The sequence below is a fragment of the Ambystoma mexicanum genome, chromosome 1q (genome assembly GCF_040938575.1).
Source record: "Ambystoma mexicanum isolate Mex_15411 chromosome 1q, UKY_AmexF1_1, whole genome shotgun sequence".
NCBI lineage: Eukaryota > Metazoa > Chordata > Amphibia > Caudata > Ambystomatidae > Ambystoma > Ambystoma mexicanum.
This window is the reverse complement of record NC_090922.1, coordinates 414,991,989-415,014,794: the sequence shown is the minus strand read 5'-3', so window position 1 is coordinate 415,014,794 and position 22,806 is coordinate 414,991,989. Positions and strand designations below refer to the sequence as shown.

General features: G+C 44.4%; 1 protein-coding gene across 1 annotated transcript in view; it reads right to left on the bottom strand.

Annotated features, from left to right (window-relative positions):
* Positions 1-22,806, bottom strand: part of MMP2 (matrix metallopeptidase 2) — a 388,440-nt gene that overhangs the window by 161,214 nt on the left and 204,420 nt on the right. The window contains exon 6 of the mRNA XM_069639633.1: positions 1,795-1,968. Within this exon, the coding sequence (XP_069495734.1) occupies positions 1,795-1,968 (174 nt within the window). The remainder of the gene's footprint in view (positions 1-1,794; positions 1,969-22,806) is intronic.

Genomic DNA, 22,806 nt, shown 5'->3' with positions numbered 1-22,806 from the left:
AGTGTATTGTGAACCCTGGGCCTCTCTCCCACTTTACAGGACTCTCAAATCAAGGTGTATGCCCAATATCTGCCCATTATATTGCAAAACCTACTGTATTGTGAAGCCTAGTGTATTGTGAAACCTAGGCCTCTCTCCCATTATACAGGACTCTCAAATCAAGGTGTATCCCCAATATCTGCCCATTATATTGCAAAACCTACTGTATTGTGAAGCCTAGTGTATTGTGAAACCTAGGCCTCTCTCCCATTATACAGGACTCTCAAATCTAGGTGTATCCCCCATAGCTGCCTATTATATTGCGATACCTACTGTATTGTGAAACCTAGTGTATTGTGAAACATAGGCCTCGCTCCCACCATACAGGGCTCTCAAATCTAGGTGTATCCCCATATCTGCCTACTATATTGCAAAACCTACGGTAGTGTGAACCTAGGCCATATCTGCCTATTATATTGTGGAACCTTTTGTATTATGAAACCTAGAGTAGTGTGAAACCTAGGCCTCTCTCCCAACATACAGGACTATCAATTCTAGGTGTGTTCCCCTGTACACAAATTGTATTGTGAAACCTAGTCCTCTCTCCTACGACACAGGGTTCTCAGGGCTTTATCGCCTAACGAACGACAATTGTCCTACCTGAAACATACACCAGGGAAGCCAGCAACTTCTGCTGTGGCACAACTCAAATAAACTCACTCGCCCTCACCCCTCAGACTCTCGCAACAGAGAGACCACGAATAATGAGACCATGCCGTCTGCACTGGACACTGATTGCTGCAGCCGAACAACATCAAAGCCTATGTGGACACAGACCGCAGGCACGGCCGAGCATCCATGCACTGTGGAATGCAGCTATGGCTATGCTCATCTGGTCTGGTAGCGCATATAGCCGTCCAGATTGAAACACCTGACGTACCGCAACACCTCTGCCACTAGCATACAGTGACTATCAACTAAAAGAAATTCAGTATAGCTGGCCACACATTGACTCTTTCAACAATAGCACTCTATCGCATACCACCAACAGCGCCCACCCATGTGCCTGACATATTTGGGCTGCTAAGTGCTAGACCGGTGAAAATGCACACATGCATCTCCTAATCTAAAACTCTTAGAACCTCCAGCACATTGACTACCTCACTGAGGTTGTTCCAACCACAAAGCGCATTTAGGCCATAAAAATGGGGAAGGAGCGCTATATATATAACCAAATACACAACAATATAATACATGGGTGCTGTACTGAAGCTGAGAAATCAGCCTGCTAGTAACCTGCACAAAAGGTAGTAAAAAGTACCCACTGCCACCAGCCGTTTAAGTAAGTCAGTTGTAACAAAAAGTTACATGAGGAGTGGGAGAAGGAGTTATAATGTAAACCCCAAGCACCCCATATAGGGTGGTGTTTGCTAGACCCACAAAAAAAGGTAAGATAAAAGTTATCCTATTATTCTTGGGAACTGTAGTTCTCACAAGAAAATGGATATAAACACCAAGAGAAGTCCAAGTGTAACTGCACATAGGGTGCTGGGTGTCACAAAGAAAAAAACAGATGCCTGTATTAAACATATCGAGTTTACCAGACCCCATAAAACAGTAAAAATAAACATCCCAGTCAGAGAAAAAGAATGGGTGAGTAGAAAAAGTTTGACTCACTCAGGAGATTAAAATAAAAAAAGTTCAGTGCCCAGCAAAAGTGCTGGGGGTCTCGCAGGTTAAAGGAATTAGCACAGAAACTGAAAATTCTCCCTAACACAACATGAACCCTTACAGAAGACCAATGGCTTCCCATACCTGTCTCGGGGCAGAATCCATACTTCTTATCTGTGTCATAGTCCGCCGTGGTTGCGCACCATCGATAGCCATCGGTCCTCCCTTCTGTGGTGCAGCTGTCATAGGAGGTCCCTTGAAATTTGAAGGGGAACTTGCATGGCTCCCCGTCTGCATTTCCTGCTAGTGTGAAAAGCACTGTAGCAAAGAGAACAAGAAGACATTATTAATCTAAGTGACAGAGGGCAACAGCAGCATTGGTGAAAATGAACAGCAACAACAGGGCCTCCGTCATGAAGGGCAGATATGATTTACAATACGGTACAACTGGCCACATGTTTTGGCACTATTGCCACCGCATAAATGATGGAACAACTGAATGGTCCAAATAGGGGCATGAGCATATGGATTCAGAGAAAACAAATGCCCAAACGTTTTCATGGAAAATGTAAACAGATATACATATATGCATTAAGAAAATAGGTTGGGCCAAATTTTACATTTGCTAATTTTCAAGTCGAAATACTGTGTAGAATAATTAAGGTTACCCCACGTGGTATCCCTATGCAAAATGCCATGCTGTAGTACTGCTGGGTCGATAATCGAGCGGGTGGTAAAAATGGGCAGTATTTTTAAGTGTTGCCCATTTTTAATGTTACCATCAAACATATGATGAGGGCCTTATTTCCTACCCTGCATCTTATCATTATTATTATTATTATTATTATTATTATTATTATTATTATTATTATTATTATTATTATTATTATTATTATTATTATCTAGCACTCCACTGCAATACTGCTGTGGAGACCCTAAAGCTAAAGTTCTGCTGGAAATGCTTTGCTGATTCTGCTACCTTTACAGTGAACACATATCACTTCTTCCAGCACATTCCTCACCACGGCCATCTTGGTCGCGCTCTAGCGCCCTCTATGTCTAATGTAGTAGATAAAGCTGCCTTTGGAGTCAGAGAGCTGTGCTCTAGCACCTTTAAGCATCTCTTGGGCTAGATGGAATTACCAATAAAGAGCTCAGACAAAATAAACGGACAGACTCAAGGAATATGGCAAAGTACTACTTTATTCTCAGGTTAAATAAAGCACGGTCAACTGACAAACATCAGACAGATGCTTGCACACTCATACCCCAAAATACATCATCAATGACGTCATCCTACGAGGCAAACCATAACATTTATTGGCAGGAGGGATTGGATTAGGGGAACATATCCACTTATAGAATATATAAGGATTAGTACTCCATTGGCTGTCCCTTATCTGTAAGACAACCCTCAAACTACCTGTAAATACATATAGTACTGATTATAGCAAAACAAAATGGCAGCGGATTGGTCTGTGCAGTGGTAAAAGTGTACGAAAAGAAGTAGTGGAACTATGTTCCCTGCTGGCCTGCTCCGCTCCCCACAAACCCCATCACCTCATCCCCTCCCACACACAATACACACCCCCAAACACTTGCACCTGCTGTTTAAGGGAACGTTGTGTGCAATGCACTGAAAGTGCAAGTTTCAACTTCTTCCTAAACTTTTATTTTAAAAACCTTTCCGGAACGGTTTCTTTTTCAAATAAAAGTATAGGAGCTGTAAAAGGTAATTTAAAAAAATACAGGAGCACCGCTCCCGACCGCTCCCGCTCACTTCGACCAATGGGTCTGTGCAACATTGCTTAGCAGGTTGCCCCATAGACCCAGTGATTGGTTGGCATTCTCAACCAACCTTCCACTTTCGACTCGGCTGGCAGCATGTAACGAAACCGAAACCCAGGTGCTTGGACACGTCAGATTACTCTCCACTTTCCCAATTAGTCTATGGTCTCTCATCAGACCGGCCATGTTGATGTTGTAGCCTGTTCTCCGTTCTAGCACATTCAAGGAAGTGAAAGCACATCACTATTGTGCCAGAGGCCTTAGGTCAGACATACTTCAAAAAAGCCTCATCAGACAAGGGGATCTGTACACACAGCAAGGTTTATTTTCAGTCAGCTGGAAGCCATCAACAGCCACAGTTGGTCAGTCAGAAATGCTGGAACTACAGTCTGTTCATTTTAAACACACTTTTCATAACAAATACAGGATTGCACAATATTGGTATGCAAATCTGGACCTTACATTTAATACATTTTTAATTCGTCCTGCTTAGGATGACTTGCTATTTCTCAAATTAGAAAATGGCAGCTCTAAACACATGATTCCTTGTGAAAATGAGCAAATCTACGTACTTTCCAAAGTTTCCAATAAACATGAGACATTTCGCAACTTTGAGAACTGGTTAAACAGAGTTTGGGATAACGTAGGGCTTCAGACTCCCTAACGTGCTGTACCCAGAACATAGATAAGTTATCCGGCTTTTTATTGGGTAGTCCTGCTTTTATCTCCCTTTAACCCGCTGCCAAATTATATTTATAGAGAATATTTCAATGCCATTGTTTAGAAACTGTATATTCCTGCAATTTAAACAGCTGAATCACCTCATATTGGCTTCTGTTCAAATACACTCCCATTTTTGCACATGACACTTAATTTCTGTGTTTCTCTGTTTTTTACAAACACTTTGTGGGATTCTAAGATTTGCAGCCGTTTAAACTGAGTATTCATAAAAGAATGGATTATCTGCCAACATACTATCCTTCATATCTAAACATATTCTAGCCTAGTGTCTGTGTTATGTATGTTTGTGTGTAATGTAAGCACATTTTTATATCCTATGCTATCCCATACAAGTGACGGCTTTGACTCCTTTTTCTAATGTACTTTTACCTTGAAAAAGGGCAACCTAAATTATCTAAACAGACAAGGATACTGATTCCTTTAATGTTGAATAGAAGAGTGAAACATTGGCCCTACTTATCATATTTTATATATGTACAGAATGGGGGCCACTCTGTGGGCACAGTGGTCTGCCCCGGGGGTTATCATACCAGTGGGGGGCGGAATATATAATCTCAACAGAACAAGGGTACTGGTATGTTGTGGGTTAGCCAGTGTGAAGTATAAGTGAATTAGAGATGTTCACCCGGTCTCAACCCACATAATCTTGATGGCTATCAACTTTGCATGCACATATGTGTACTGAAACACTCCTTAACAATAAACAGATATTTGGAAAGATTGATGTAAAAACTTTATATCAAAAAATAGTACATGTAATAAAATCCAACTTGGAAGGACACATACAATCAAAAACATAAATGTAGATCTTCCATTTGTGAATTGAGGGAAATTTTCAAACAATCAAAAAAGAAAATGAGAATTAGTGCATCAAAGAGAAAACATATACAGAAATGAGATAAAGCAATGTTCAATATTGACAAAAAACAAAAAACCCAGTTATTTATCACTGGGATGCTTGATTAAATCAGAAAGCAAAGAAGTATCTACAGAGTGATGAGTACAACTGTACCTCTATTCAAAATAGAAAGAAAATAGAGCAAATAACCAATATTCTTTAGTATTTAGAATCAATTCCCGAGGCTGAGAATATTGTGTGTCGGGATGGGGTCTGCCAACGCTTCAGGGGGAATAGATAAACAACATGAAATGTGGGTGCTTGACATGGATGACATGGTCCCATCAGTGGATAATGCCACATGAGCAAGCAAGGTCCTGGTGATCCACAAATGTTGCTGTGAAGGACCTTTTGTTCCCCTCTGGTAGAAGAAAGCGTTTCGGCGGAACAGAATTGGTGAAAAAATACTTTTCATGCGAAAAGAATGTACTCCGCCTTCATCAGGGCGACAATTAGCAGGACCCTGGAAGGGTGGAAAGGGGAGAGAAGAAAAAAAGGAAAATGGAAGAAAGAAAAGGGGGAATGAATCACCAGAATAAATAAAGAAGTGAAAATAAATCAAACATGGAGGTGGAACTGTACATAATTGCTTTGCATGCAAAAGTAGGGATAAATCAAGGAGGCAGACATCGATCTTGGTCGAGTCTGTAGATATATCTCATAGTCACATACAAACAAACCACCATGTGGAGAGAGGGAAGTCTCGGGAAAAGTTCCGATGAGTCTCCCCCCAGGGAGGGGGCAGAGATAGCAGATTGTGACATTGGGCCTCATTACGACCCAGGCGGTAAGTTACCGCCTGGGTCGTACCCTTACCACCATGGTGTAAACTATGTTTACACCATGGTGGATGGCGGATTTACCGCCCCATTCCAAGGTGAATGGGGCAGTAAATCCCCATTTCCCATTTACCCTTCCCCATTCCCATTTTTGCCCCGTAGGGCATTCGATGCAGTAGATTACTTGATTGCTCTTACAATTGGATAAGTTGTTCAAAGCCCATTGTTGAGTGCCAATGTTGAATGTAAGAATTTTCTTTGTGAATCTGCAAACTGAGCAAGAACCACAGGGGTAGTGACCTGTGGTTTTGCATAAATCCCAAAGACCGGTACGTGGTGGAGGTCTGGAGAAAGAGGAGTGGACCAGATGTTCCCTAATGTTTTTCGCTCTCTTGAAGGCGAATCTAGGTGTGGGTTCATCGAGCAGTTGCAATCTCACTATTGGCCAGTACTTTTTGATAACTTTTTTAAAATCAAAGGTGTTGGGACCGTGTGTGACCACACAAGTGAGTCTTTCCTTGGTGTGTATGACTGACTCTTGCCTCGGTGTTAACAAAGAGTCTCTATTCATGAATCTTGCTCTTTTGGAAGCGGTGTTCACCAATCTTGTGGGGTAACCGTGTGAGCGTAGTCTGGTGCCAAGTGCGTCTGCATTGGCATAAAAATCCTCAAGGTGGGTGCAGTTCCGTCGGATCCTCAGAAATTGACCATAGGGAAGGTTTTGCTTTATGTGTTGAGGGTGATCACTCTGATAGTGCAGAAGGGTATTGCGATCAGTGGGTTTTCTGAAAAGATTACAAGCAAGTTTATTTGACAGGCATGAGATCTCGAGATCCAGGAAGTGTATCAATGTTGTGCTGTGCTCCATTGTGAATTGAATATTGTTATCACAAGAGTTGAGCCATGTTAAGAAACTTTGGAGGGATATGATGTCTCCTGTCCAGATAAAGATGATGTCATCTATATATCGATGGCAATGGGAGATTTTGGCCTCCCATTGGTTAATCTGGTTGTAAATGTATTTGTCCTCAAAAGAGGCCATAAATAAAATGGCTAGACTGGGAGCAAAGGTGGCCCCCATGGCTGCACCTTTGATTTGAAGGAAGAACTGATTGTCAAAAGTAAAGAAATTTTTGTTGAGGGCAAAGGTCAGCAATTCAATAATGAATTCAGGAGAGACTCGGTAGGATCCTGGTTGGGCATATTCACGAATAAGATGTTCATATGCACAATCAATGGCTCTGTCCTGTGGTATGGACGTATATAGTGCCTTGATGTCCATCGTTACCAAGATCTGTTGGGAATTGTTGAATGGCAAATTTTCAAAAACCTGGATAGTGTGCATGGTGTCCCTGAGGTATGATCTGGTTTTGTTGCTTAAAGGTTTGAGAAAATGATCGATGAATTGTCCTAATGGTTCCAAAATAGAGCCGCACCCTGAGACTATGGGTCTCCCCGGGGGATTGTGTATGTTTTTATGAATTTTGGGGAGGGCGTACAGGCAAGGTGTGCGGTTTGAAGATGTGGTCAGGAAATTAGATTCTTTATCTGTAATCCAATCTCTATCCCGGGCATAGGAGACCATTTCTGAAATTGCTGTTTTCATATCTGTAGATGGGTCCTTCTTGAGTGTTTGATAACTGGCTCTGTCATTCAGTAAAGTCATGATCATGTCGATATATTGGTCAATTGTCATGAGGACAATGCCAGCACCCTTGTCAGCCGGTTTGATTATCATGTCTCTATTGTTAGATAGGTCTTTTAAAGCTTGTCTCTCACCTGTAGTTAGGTTCTGCTGAGGTGTATGTTTGATCCTTTTTAGTTTTCTGATGTCTTTGAGCACGCATTTCTCAAAAGTGCGTAGATCATCAGGTGTTTGGCTATCTGTGGGTGTAAAAGATGATTTCGGATGTAAACCCGTGTCGGGATCAATCTCTTGTTCAGTATGGTCCTGAAAATAGACCCGGAGTCTTATGTTCCGAAAAAATCGATGTAACTCATTTTCAGTTCTGTACCAATCTGTGTCACCAGCGGGGACGAACGAGAGGCCCTTTGTTAAAAGAGAAATTTGACATGGAGTCAAATGAAAGTTGCCCAAGTTGTAAATGGGTAACTGGTTGTTGTCAGGGATTTGGGCTATCGCCTCCGTCTCCTGGGACATCTGCGTTGCCCCTGATAGGGTACGTTCCAGGGTGGGGGGCCCCATCCTCCGCCTTGTCCTCCTCTGCCTAAAAAAGGAAACTGTGGTGGGTAAGGGCCCTGATATTGAGGTTGACCAAAATGATATCCCTGGAAGGGTGGGAAGTTCTGTTGTGAGCCTCCACTGGAGGATCCAGAGCTACTTGATCCTGAAAAGTTAACTCTGTTGCATCTACCGCTGGGCGAAGATTGAGACCCCCCACCCTGTTTCTTGAGGGAATCAATGTAACCTTCAGCCGTGTAGGGATATATGATTTCCGTCTTGAAATCTTTGATATCTTTATTCAACTTGTTGGTTTTCTTGGTCAAAGTGTTGACCTTAAATTGTTCAAATTGTTTATTGATATTAGAGAGTTGTACCTCTACATCAGTACTTACCATATTTGCCTGTCTTCCATGTAGGGGGGTAAAGACCACCTCAACATTCCTCCCTCCGGTCGATATATTTTCGTTCACTACGTAACCTTATACCTAGTGTTTAGCCTCCCCTGCATGCATTGTACCTATGCAGCCCTATCTCAGTCACCCCCCTCAACACTCCTCACCAACATGGAAGGTATCATGACAGACACTTCTAAAGAACCAATAATTTCTCTAATCATATTGTATTCTCCTAATCAAATGTATATGTACCCTTTTTGTCAAAGGTGTGGCATTTATTGCCCTCTTTTATTCCTTATATGTATGTATGCATCCCCAAATAGTAACTTTGTTTGTTCCACCTTGTTCCCCCCCCTTGTTACCCAATTAAATGTTATTTTACATTCACAACAAGGGATTTCGCCCACCTTCGAATCAGGCAATATCGTTAAACTACATTTATATTCCTTGAGGGGGACACAGCAGCTAATTTTTCATTTTTTCATACTGTTATGTATACACACTTTCATGTGTTTTTATTTTCTCTTTTCTCCCACCCCACAATACTTCCTTTGTCCCTGCCTTATTTCCCATTCACCAGCTTCTCAAAGTTTATTCTTTGATCGTTATCTTCTTGATTTTTCATCTGCCCAACTTCCAATCGATTTTCTGTTCTTCTTTTATTACAAGTCCATGGACCTTTCAGTGGTTCATTTATTATTTCTTTTTCTCCATTTTTTCCATCTTTTAGCTGCTTTGAAGCAGGTTCAGGGGACTTTAGTTCACAGGGCATGCTTTAGGATGCATTGTTTTGTGACCAAGGAGTACTCGAACCCTCAATCTTTTGATTTGAATAAAATAGTCAGTCGAGCGGACATTTGCTGTTCTGGGTGACACAAGGATGGGGGAGTTCATACAGAGAATAATTTCTTATTTTTTTAATGATATTATAAATGGACATCCGACTGGGCCCCCTTAAAATCCTTTTTTGTAAAATGGGGGCCTTTCTCCTTGCGTGTAGGCTCAGTTGCCTTGGATTACTTGTCATGCAGATGCTCCCTGTCCATCTGAAATATAAAAAAGTTGGTGAGTTTCTTGAAAAATATGTGCATGTCTACCATAAGGGGGATAGGGGGGCTAAAGACCACACCTACACTATCTTCATCCGCTGCTTAATGAATAGCCCTTGTTTTCGACTTCTTAGTCACATGTGAAGAGACCATGAATGTGCCAATTTCAGCTTCTTATTTACTGGTTTTTATTTTAATCTTACTGGGTGTCGTTGCTCCTCTTTGCCTCTTGAGACTTGCTCACTCTGCCTTGTATAGACTTTATACACCTTTAATTGTCCAATTCTTGGCTCTTGCAAATATTTTCTTCTCTTTTAAGCTAAGAGAAATATGTCTCATCAATGGCTTATCCATCTGTCTCCCTTCGTGCTTTGCAGCTATTCTTTAAACATAGCATACTTGATCTCAAGCCAACATTGACTCCTCTTTGCTTTGCACATAAAGCTGTTCTTCCAGCATCTACTGACTCTGCAACCCTGATCGGCTTCTGAGGTAGTTGAATTGAATATTTACATGAGCCGACATCCATTTTCCAATAATGGCCATCCTTGCCACGTTATATATTCCTCTATTGCAAGCTTCTATGTATCTTTTCTACCTTGCGTTACTGCGTATTTACACTTATTGGTCAGCAAGTTACTTTATATTTTTTAACATTCATGATTATTTTATCATTTCATACACGTTTCTCTTATCTTGTATTGAGTGATATTGCTACGAATACCAGATTCCAACGTTCCTGAAGCCTATGCTGCTGGTTTTGCCAAATTTCCTACTGAGCAGTAAAGACTTTACCAACTGCTCTGATAGCACACATGAAGATTGAACAACAGGGATGCTGGCATCCTTTAGTTCTAGGCTCTTTCTGTCTCTACTTCCTCTGGTTGCTGTGACTCCGTTGCTCCTGATTCCTTCTCTGAATTTCGTTTCCCCCGTTTCCCCTCTTGCGCTTCAGCCAAAGTCTGGGATGATCCTCTCTGGCTGCTGGTACCCATCTGGGTGGAGGGAAAGGACCTCTTCTTCTGTAAGATGCTCTGCTTAATGCTGCATTCAGCTAGAGAAATGTTTTTTTGATGCGCCCCCAAGTCAGGGTGTAGCCATGGCCCCAGCCCACCTCTGTTAGGGAAGGACAACAGTTTCTGGGACTGGCAGATTTCTATTGAACGTTTATCCCTCATTTTACTAGCAAAACTACACCCATTACTGAGCATCTCAAAAAGGAAGAAAAAAACATTTCAATGGATGGGTCAAGCGCTTCAAGCCTTCTTACATCAGAAAAAGGCCTTTATGGAAGCCCCCATGCTCTGCCAACCATATACCACTACACTTTTTTAATGGAAACCGATGCTACAGATAGAGTTTTATGTGCAGTACTCCTGCACCTTAAAGTAGACCAGCTCAAACATCTGATTGCCTATTTTTTAAAGTTGTTATCCTTCAGTGAACATAATTATTCTGTCCAAGCAAAGGACATTGTGTCTCTCAGGAATACAGTGGAGACATCATCTGTGGGGCACGATTCCCGGTCGAATCTCAAACTGATCACAAGAACCTCCAAGTTCTGCAATATTCCGAATGTAGGAACAGCCAACCAGCGCGGTGGGCATATGTTTTAGCACAGATTTACTTTTTTCTCACATATATATGTGGAAGTCAAAAATGTCACTGTAGGTAATCCCTCCAGCATCAATCTTCCTCCTGTCAAAGATGCAGTATGTCCGGAATTACTTTATTACAACAAGATAATTGTGTGTTCAGCCTCCTCCTTCCTGCAACAAGTGCAAGAGGTCTGTGCCTCTACACAGATACATTGTGTATCATGAAAATTGGACAAATAACAAGGCTTGTAGTTCAAAGGAAATCTTCTTTTTGTCCCTACAAGAAGTACTTTCTTGGTGTCATGACTCACGTGCTGTGGACAATCAGGAACCTGCGGCTGAGAAGGAATTAATATGCCATAATTTCTGGTGGCTCTCCTTAACAGCTGATGTCTATGAGTATGTTTTGATGTGCTCCTTCTGTAATCAAGATGAGACACCTAGAACTGTCCCTGCTGGACTGCTGCAACAGCCACAACTGCTGTGCCAACAATGAAGTGTGATATCTACTGACTTTATTGATGGCTTATCTCCTTCAAGGACACACTATCATCATGGTCACCACTGATGACTTTACATGAATGGCTCATGTCACACTACTCAAGCAAATCCAACAGCCCAAATCTTTCTGTCAAGAGATGAACCGCCTCTATGACCTTGCCAACCCCATCATCTGTTTGGAGCCCACAATGCAGTTCCAGGTCCTTAATTAGTCTGTACAGGGCTGTAGAGATAACACAAGCTAGGTTTGCATCCCCAGAGCAATGGATTTACAGAAAAAACAAATCAATCCTAGGAACAATACCTTTGTTGTTTCATGACTGCTTCAATTGGTTGTCGCTATTACCCACTCCCACATTTTCATAGAACAACACAGTGCATATGGTCACGGGGCAAAGTCTGCTCTCTTTATCTTCACAGGGTATAATTGTCCAGCTTTTCACAATTATACGACTCACTACCTCCACCACATCTACGCTGGATGAACTGTTGAACAGGTTGCGAAAAAGCCAATATGCTGCTGTAAGTATTCCATGGAAGACACAAAAACGTGCCAAGGACTAGGCTAATCTGAAAAGAAGACCAGGACCAAGGAGTCAGGAGATCGAGTATGGCTAGCCTCACACATCCCCTACTGGAGCACCTTGTTCCCTCCAAGCTTCCTCCCAAGATTTCCAGACCATTCGCCATCACAAGGATAATCAACCAAGTGGTATTTCTACTACGCCTACCCCCATTGTGGAAACAAATCCACCCTGTTTTCAACTTGTCCCTGCTAAGAAGGTACCATTCTGAATGGTCCTCCAACTCCAGCGGTGAAACATGGTCTACCAAAATATGGTGTAGCACTGATAAGTGATTCACTTTCGCTTCAGTATCTGGCCAACTGAAAGGGGTATGCCCCCTGCAACTGAACCTCGAAGCCTGACTCTCAAACTCGATTGCCCCTATTGCTTCATGACTTCCACCAGATACATTCTAGCAAACCAAGTGCTGCGGCTAATAGGAGAAAGCATGATGGTATGAACACTAGATTCCAATGCTCCCAAGGCCTACGGAGCTTTAGGGCTAGTTTGGTTGCCGAAGTTGAGATATAACGTTCTGCTGCGTTTCCCACTGCATGGTCTAGTCTTTTACAAGATGGCACCACCCATGCTAGTAGTGCGAAGGTAGACCAAATAATAGGGATGGCAACATCATTAATGCACGTGGCTACTGCATGATTAGCTTGCATTCTTGAAGCTAGCTTCTAGGATGTTGCTGTCTTTCCTTCCCCTGTGCCTCTGCTGAACCCGCACCTGATTCCTTCTCCGTATTTTCCTTCCTGCTCCTTTTGCCCTTTAGCTTTCTTCTGGGGTAGTCCTCTCTGGCCACTGCTACGCATCCTGGTGGAAGGAAGGGAGCTATTTTCCTCTGACGATCTTACGCTTCATGCTGTATTCGGCGGACACCAAAGGGATTCCCATGAGGGTGGCAGGGTGGCTTCAAAGAGCGATAGGCCATGTATTCATCAACCCCACAACTGCTTCCCCTTCAAGTAAAGCTTTTCATTGACAAACATACAAATACAGTGTATAGCCGTGGAGGAATGAGCTAGCCTACACACTACCTTATCTGACCAGCCTCAGATTTTAAAAAAAAAATATTGCTTTATGTCCGAATAAAATCCTCGTATCGTTGCTTCAAACAAATGGAACATGCTCTTATAAGATAATTCTTCAGTGCAAGTACAATCGCTGGTTTATTAATGTGCAATCACTATAATAAGGGCTGGACTCCGCCATTAAATTCCACACCTTTTCTTGACTCAACAATATACCTACACGTTGTTTTACCATAATGGGCACAAAACAAAATGAAATACTAAGATGCTTCCCGTTTCCCAATTTCACTACTGCATATGTGATCAGTAATGGTGGTATGTCCATGCCCGTACAAATCCTCCATTTGTGATCAGATTTGGGCATTACCAAAGGCAGCTGGTTGCCGCTTAAACATTCATGCAGCCTTCTTGCCCGCTTATTTTGGATTCAAGGTGAATAGCATAAAATATCACTGAATATTGTACAAATGTAATGGTTTCTGATAGCAGTAATATTCTTTGAAACAAGGCTTCTTCAATAATACCGGAGGGTACACAACGAAACCCCAAGAACCGGCTTTCCCATCCTAAAGAGGGATACTCTGTGTGTAATTGCTTGAGCCGTGGAATGATTTCCATACAAGACTGGGACAAAGTATTGTGACAGTATCAAGGACTTGACCATGTCAAGAAGGGGGCCCAACACCTAAACCCTCTACGGATGCTATGATAGTGATTATCGGTGCAGCGTTCCGTTACCCCATGCTGTCCACTACTGTTTTTGGCTAGTGTTCTCTTTTTTTCTCTTGCAGAACTTAAAATCCCAGAATTCTACTTGGAGCGATGAAGAAAACCTGGACTGGAAGGAAATGAGCGGAAAACCAGAAATGTGACAAATTTACACAGACTTAGAACAGCCGTCACGCACAGACAGCACAGGAAGCTTCAGAAAGGCAAACAGCCATCACAGACAGACAGTACCCGGGGCTTCAGAAAGGCAAACAGCCATCACAGACAGACAGTACCCGGGGCTTCAGAAAAGCAAAGAGCCATCACAGACAGACAGTACCCACGGCTTCAGAAAGGCAAACAGCCATCACGCACAGACAGCACCGGAAGCTTCAGAAAGAAAAGCAGCCATCACGTACAGACAGCACCGAGGGCTTCAGAAAGGCAAACAGCCATCACAGACAGACAGCACCGGAAGCTTCAGAAAGACAAGCAGCCATTGCAGACAGACATTACCTGGGGCTTCAGAAAGGCAAACAGCCATCACAGACAGACAGTACCCGGGGCTTCAGAAAAGCAAAGAGCCATCACAGACAGACAGTACCCACGGCTTCAGAAAGGCAAACAGCCATCACGCACAGACAGCACCGGAAGCTTCAGAAAGAAAAGCAGCCATCACGTACAGAAAGCACCGGAAGCTTCAGAAAGACAAGCAGCCATTGCAGACAGACATTACCTGGGGCTTCAGAAAGGCAAACAGCCATCACAGACAGACAGTACCCGGGGCTTCATAAAGGCAAACAGCCATCACGCACAGACAGCACCGAGAGCTTCAGAAAGACAAGAAAATCACTGCATCAAAGAATAAACGAATCTCGAGGCCCACAGCATGCCAGAGAAGCCAACAGAGACTCTTACACATCTGTGCTGGACAAGGGGAGGAGGTCAGAGTGCTTTTTAAAGCCTTTCACGTGTGTAACCAAGCCCCTGCGGCTAAGGCAGGTATGGATTGGACTACAGAGTTAGGTGAGCGCTGGAACCAATGCAATGCGGGGATATTAGAAGCGGGCGGCACACAGTGTAATAGGAAAGCAAATGAAAGGAAGCGTGTGTTTTATACTGGTGAGTTCAGGCGGTCGTGAACGTGGACCGAGAGATTGGAGCGAGGACTAACGGTGGAACGGAGTTCTAGAAGTTGCAGAGAAAATTGGTGTGGAGCACAGGTGTGCTATTGATAGGAAGAACACAAGTGGTTGGGTTAGTGAGTGAGTGTTTGTGAGAGTAAGGTTAGTAGTGAGAGAACTAGGGGAGTGTGCGTAGTAGGTAGAGTGAGAAGGAGGGGTGCTGGGAGAAAGTAAGGATAGTAGAGAGTGGTGGTGGAGTTGGGTGCCAGAGAAGGGTGCAGAAGAGAAGTGAGGAGGGAGTGTGAGAATCGTGAGAGAGAGTGCATTGGGTTGTGATGAGAGTAGTAGAGTGAAGAGGTGAGAGAAGTGGAGTAAGGTGGGCTGAGTGTAGTGAAGTGAGGAGGGGTGAAAGTAGAGGAGCTAAGAGGAGATAGCCTGAGAGTGCAGAATGTGTATTAGTTGCACTTAATGGTCAGACCTCCATCCACCCATCATCGCCCCTCTCTGCTCAGTCCTTATCGGATTTGGAATGTTTAAAGATTCTGCAGGATCAGATCCTTCTCTCCTTACCCCCCCCCGCACCCCCAACCCCCATGATTTCTTGGACGCCAACATGTGAGTGTGCTCGCTTTTGGTGTCTTGCAAATCACCAATAAATAAAAATCGATACATTCAAATAAATACCTTACTTCAGCCCTATTTTCCATGTGTTAAGAGCAGAACATGTGCACAAGTGATTTATTCACCACCATTATTACAAAGATTCTGTTGCACTGCGCAATCAAAAGCAGCTTTAAAGTCCAAAAAGGCCATATAAACTGGACCTTTCCCACCCACCTGAGACATATCTGGGTGTAAGTGGGAGCCATCTCCGCTTGAAACCTAAATTTCATTAAGGAGACCACTCCCAAGTCCCATTTGCTCTTAAGTTGATAACGTTTCCTCTCTTTCTGTGCAATTGTTTACGTTTCCACCATATAGTGCAAACATGAAGAATAAAACGGATGAATCACCTATAGGCCACTTTTCCACAATGTGGCCGAACACTGTCAGTGCTTCCTGTAATTCAAGACTGTAGGAAGCATTGACAATGGATTCATATGGAATCTCCCTGATTTCGCTAGGTGGCACTTTCAGACGGATTCCGTAGAAATCCATTGAATTATCGTCAGAAAATACATGCTGGCATAATGCAGCTGCATTTGTAGGTAGAGTGGGAAAAGCAGGCAGACACATAAAGTCTGCCCTGCCCCCCAACAACACCTTACAAGGTGAAGAACATCCAGCATTTCCATTTTAAGGGAGACACAAGTTTACTGCCCCTTTCGCCTTCATTTTTATCAAACCGGAAATGGCCCTTAATATATGTAAGTCAGACTATTTGACGTTACCATAACCCGCTCAGCAGGCTGATGAGGATCAATGGTGAGTGATTGCACTGTTACATGAACACATAATGCCTTTGACCAAAAGAAATGTTAGTGTCCTGGGACATATGGAGTATGGTGTCTTTGGAACCCATTTACAGACCTGATTCATGGATTCTTGGCGCCGAAAAAAACGGGATTTGTGCGCCATTCTGGCGCACAAATCGCGTTTTTTTCGGCGCCAAGCATCCATGAATTACCACTGTAGAGTTTACTGTTGCCACAGAGAGTGTCACCAAGCTCTCTGCCGCAAAGCAATGCACTACGCCCGTGCCGCGATAAGGGGAAGGACGTGCGACGTGTGCGCCCACCAGTCCTCGTTAGATTGGTTTGGCTTTTATGGCTTGTGCCTGTTTTTTCAGGCACAGGGAGATCACGCATTTTTCTATTTATTTATTTATGCTTGGCTTAAAAAACACAATCTTTCACCATTTCATACAAAAGCTAAGAAACGTTCCGTAATTAGCCACATTAAAGGAACAAAAAGCGAACAACATCATAAATAAATAAACAACGGACCCTCAGTCAATCAAGCGATCTTTTCGAGGTCAGGATGGGCCAATCAGTATAAAAATGTCCTTTAGAACAATAGTGAGTGCTAAAGTTAAGGAAACTCGACCGCCCTGTATCAGCGTGTACCACCATTCCTCATCCGATACAGACGGTTGTTCTGCAACACATTCATACTTGCCAACGTTCTGTGACCAAAAAGATGTAGGTTTTTTCAGGATAAGATTCAAAAATAATAATTCGTATTACAATGACATCAAAGGAAAATACAAAACATACATTATTGGCACCATTGAAGCATTCTAAAATACACAACCCATCAAACAGCACAACATGGAAAGATGTTTAAATGTTAAAAATGTATAATTCTGAATGGTATGTTAACACATAGCCCCCAACCTTTTTTGTCACTAAGGTGGGTGAAAACACCCGATTTTCTTTTTGGCGGGTGAGAGGCCCGTAGAAGTGAATGGGTGTATGAGGGACTTGGCCGTGATTCATCTGCTTCCCAGGCGGGTGATACCCGCCAAAAACGGGTGATTTGAGAGCTATGCTTAACACCAAATTCAATTACCTAACTTCACAAAAAATACTCACACAGAGCTGGTAGGCAGCATTTGCCACTGCTCTGTAGCAGCAGCCCGGGCAATGCATATGTATTCCTGCAGTGTAAGTAATACTGAATGACATGGAGACTGATTCCTCCATCAGTCTGATAGGCAGATGCTCTGAGATGGTGCTACGCTCTGCCACTTGCCTTCACTGGTGGTTCACCTAAGGGTTGTACTGGCAAGAGTGCAGGAGAGAGTCACATAGCTGTCAGGTCAGTGGATTGGCCTGAGCCCAGTCAAAGTAATCACCTACCAGCCCACTGTGCAGACAGACTAATTAATGCGTTGCATGGTTTGTCCTGCAGCCTGCCTTAGAGTCACATAAATTACCTGCCACTGTAAAAAGCAGTAGGATCTGTCACCCAAATCTGTAGGTGGTAGGACTGCATAAAAAGCAGTAACCTACTGCCTAAATCTGTAGGGTTGGCAAGTATGCACATTTGCCCAATGTTTTAGTCCTCTTGTCCGTTATTGCAGGACAGTACTAAATGCTGAAGGCCTTCTATCGAGCTATTGCAACAACGCATTGTCGATCACAATCATCATTTGCTGTGTGGATCGGAATCCCTATCGAGTTATTGCAACAACGCATTGTCGATCACAATCATCATTTGCTGTATGGATCGGTATCCCTATCGAGTTATTGCAACAACGCATTGTCGATCACAATCATTATTTGCTCTGTGGATCGGAATCCCTGTGCCAGGATTGCTGGGATTGTGAACCACGCAGTGTTGTAGACAAGCTCCAAAAGGCCAGGCATTGCGGAGAACATGCGTGAGGATTATTCACGCAGCAACACTGGTTGCAATGGAGCATATGCCAGAAAAACAAGGGCCAAGAGGCCAGCTCTTTCATCAATCTTTGTGAGCCATGTTGCTTTATACCACATTTGCTGATGCACTCATATGTATGTGACATACTTTACATTTGAACTGTCTGAGGGCTGAACATAAACACAATCTGAATAAACATTCTGGACCTTAACTTGACCTCTCTCCCGGGCGCCTGCTCTCTGATCTTTCCTCCCACGACTTTCCATTGGACCGATTCCATGGAAGCCCGTGGGAAGATGAAAGGCAGTGCCACAAGCAGCTTTTGAGCAACAGGGTTGCTATTACATAAGTATTTCAAATATTCCCACTCAGTTCGCACCTCATCCAGTTACTCGTGACCATCCAGTTCCCAGCTGCTATCCCATACCATACAACCGGGTGTGGTGGCCCGCCTCTGGTCACCAGGGTCAGGCCACAGATAATATTGGGGCACTGGACACAGCACCCAGGGGCCACGATCATATGGCTGGTCGTGGGCATGGTTCACCCTGCACCGTCCGGATCACCGGAACGGTTACCTTCAGGCTGGGGGGGGGTGCCCCAGCAGAAGTAGCTGATACACTGGGGGCACCCAGGCAAGGCTGCCAGCACAGGACGCGACCACGCGGCAGGGAGACACACAATATTGACACAGACACGAGTTGCCGCTTCCTGGGGCTCTGCTGCACTGCCGTCTGCGTGACAGCAGAGCCCCTTTTATTAGAGAGGCGTCATGACGTAGCCATGACGCTCTCTCGCAGGGAAACACTAGACCAACACACAACATCCCTCCTTTATTATAACAAAGAAAAATCACCCCCCCACTGCAAAACGGCGACCCTCTGTGGGTCTAACTTGGGGCATTCAATTCCGCGCACCCATTGTGCCCCTACATCATCACTGCAAACATTGGGTGCATTCCAGTCCGAGCACCACCTAACAACTTCTCACGAACTTAAACTTTTAGCACTGTAACCAAACAGGTGTGTCCCAGTCCACACACCATGGGGCCCGACAGCGGGCTGTTTGAGCTCAGAGGATTCTGGGATCGAACTAGCCAGTGGCGCTGCTGCAGGATAAGAATAATACATTTTCTACATCTTCCTCCTCTCCCACATCATATTGTGTTCTCCTTGGATTTTCCACCACTCTGGGGGTCTTTCTTCCCTTCGACACACTCCCCCCCCGATATCCCCAGCATGCTGGCTGGAGTCAGGGCAGGGCACACCCTTGCGAAGTGATACACTCTCCCGCACCTTCCATAGATGTGTCCTCTCGCAGGGCAGTCCTGCGGGTGTGGAAGATCCAGATGCATTGATAGCATATTGTGGCATTGGGGTCTCTCCTTGGCCAGTCTCCCCTCCTCATCGGCTTTCCTCCTTGCCACTTGCTGACGGCTGACACCTCCTCCAGCTTGACCCGCTGCATGGGGGCCTCCAACTTGAGGTGTTGTCTGGATGAGTCCATGACAGATGCCCGCACCTCTGCTAGCTCCTGGGCCCGGCCAAGGTCTAGGATCCGTTCGAGGGTTAGCGATGGGTCCCTCAGGACTTGCTTGCGCAGCTTTGAGGAACTGCAGCCGCAGATGATCTGCGCCCTTATCTCGTCCTCCGCAAAATTACCCAGGGCACAGGACAGTGTAATGCTGCGCAGCTTCCCATGGAATGCACCAAGGCTCTCCCCTTCTTCTTGCCTCATGCACCTCAGCCTGAACCGTTCGTAGTCCCTGTTGACCATGGGTCGGAAGTACTCATTCAGGGCCGCAATGGCTGCACCATAGGACTGACCCGCGGGCCTTAATGTCTTGAATAGCCTCTGAACAGCCAGTTCAGCGGAGTACAGGAGTGTTGGGCACTTGGCAGTGTCCTTGATCTTCACCACCTCAAAGTACAACTCGAAGTTCTCTACCCAGGCTGTCCACGGGGGTCCCAGACTGGCAGGCGCACCCAGGACAACAAAATGAGGTATTGGTGCGAGCTGACCTCAACATGTCCCTTCGTCATCCGACATGATGGGCTCTGGACGGGTGCAGGAGGTGACCACTGCTAGCGAGTCTGGGGGTGTGTTCCCAGTCAAAGGGCCTCAGGTGGCTTGACCCCTCCCCTGTGAAAGTCTTTTGAAGGTGCACAAGCACTACTTGCGGAGCCACTACCTTCCTTGGGAAGTCTGGGGCGGGAGTGGGCACTGCTGGAAATGTTATTGACCCCTGATCCCTCCCAGAACACTGGGCACTCGGGCCCAATAGCACTGTCCAGAGGAGAACCTTCCAACCGCTTGTCCAGTTGGGACCACCAAACCACAGAGTGAACCAATGCACTCCCTTCTTTCCTTTCCCGATAGCCTGTTGTATTTGGGCTTCTTGAGACCCACACTGCCAGAACCAGCTGCCTTGAAACTATGGGCGAGATTATCCTTCCATAATGTCATTCAGCTGCTTGTGACTTTTGTTTTCCACCCTTTTTTTGTGAGCCCGGGTCCTAGGACGGTCATCTGCCGCTTTCCCGGCCCTTTTCCTTTGTCTTGGGCCCAACAGTGATGAGGCCCACCCCCTTTTCAGACCGTGTTACTGGCGAGAGGGGATGTCCATGGGCATTGTTATTCAACAATTTTTTCCTTTCCACGTCCAATTCTAAACACCATTTTCACCCTTGTGCGGCCCGGGGACGTCCAGGGTTGCGCTTGCCTTCCAGCACCACGGCGATCGAACGCCGTATCTTACAGCACTCCGTCACCCACAGCCATATTTAATCATTCACACAATTTATACTCTATCATTCACCTGCACATTCATACATTCACACAACATACACTCTCTCATTCACTCAGGCATCCATACATCCATACAACATACACTCTCTCATTCACCAAGGCATTCATACATTTACACAACTTACACTAACTCATCCTCTCAGACATTCAATCATACGCACAACATATCCACTCTCATTCACCCGCACATTCATACATTGACACAACATATACTCTTTCATTCACCCAGGCATTCAATCATTCACACAACATACACTCTATCATTCACCCATTCATTCATACATTCTCACAACATATACCCTCTCATTCATTGAGGCATTCAATCATTCACACAACATATACTCACTCATTCAATCATTCACACAACAAACAATTTTTCATTCACCCAGGCATTCATACCCTCGCACAACTTATACCCACTCATCCAATCATTTACACAACATACACTTATTCATTAAACCAGATTCAATCATTCACACAACATAAACTCATGCACACAGGTATTCAATCATTTGCATAACATGTACTCACTCATTCAATCATTCACCCAACATATACTCTCTCATTCACCCAGGCATTCATACATTAAGAGAACATCTACTCGCTCATTCACCCAGGCATTCAATCATTCACATGACATATACACACTCATTCACTCAGGTATTCATACTTTCACACAAAATATACTGTCTCATTCACTCAGGCATTCAATCATTACCACAATGTATAATCACTCATTTGCCCAGGAATTAAATCATTCGCACACCATATATTTTCTCAGTCACTCAAGAATTAATACACTCATACAACATGCACTCTCATTCACCCAAATATTCATACATTCATACAACACACACTCTCTCATTCTCCCAGGTATTCATACATTCACAGAATATACACTCCCTCATTCACCCAGACATTCAATCATTCACACAACATGCACTCTATCATTCACCTGCACATTCATAGATTCACACAACATATACTCACTCATCCAATCATTCACACAACACACACTAACTCATTCACCCAGGTATTCATACATTCACATAACATATACCCTCTCATTCACCAAGGCATTCAATCATTCACACAACATATACTCACTCATTAAATCATTCACACAACATACAATCTTTCAATCACCCAGGCATTGAGACATTCACACAACATATACTCAATCATCCGATCATTCGCACAAAATGCACTCACTCGCTAAACGAGGCATTCAATCATACACACAACATATAGGGCCTCATTACTAGTATGGAGGTAGCCATGCCACCTTTAGCGGCATGGCTACCCCATACCGGGTACCAGGTCCAGGTCACGCAAAAGGGGATTTACCGGGCCATTCTGACCTTGGAGGGCCTGGTAAATCTCTTTCGCAGGACCTGGACCCGGTACATCCCGATTCCCATTTCAGCCCCCATAGGGCTCAATGGGAATGGGGAGGATGCTAACAACAGGGCCGTTAATGACAGGCCCGTTGTTAGCATCCTGGTCTGCTAGCGGGTCCCGCTAAGGACGCCTGGTCTGACCAGGCGTTCCTTAGCTGGTCCCACTGCAGACCTCATAATAGGGCGTCCCGGAATGAACGGTACCTGTCCCTTACCGGCACCATTCATTCCGTGGCCGCCTGGGTAGTAATGAAG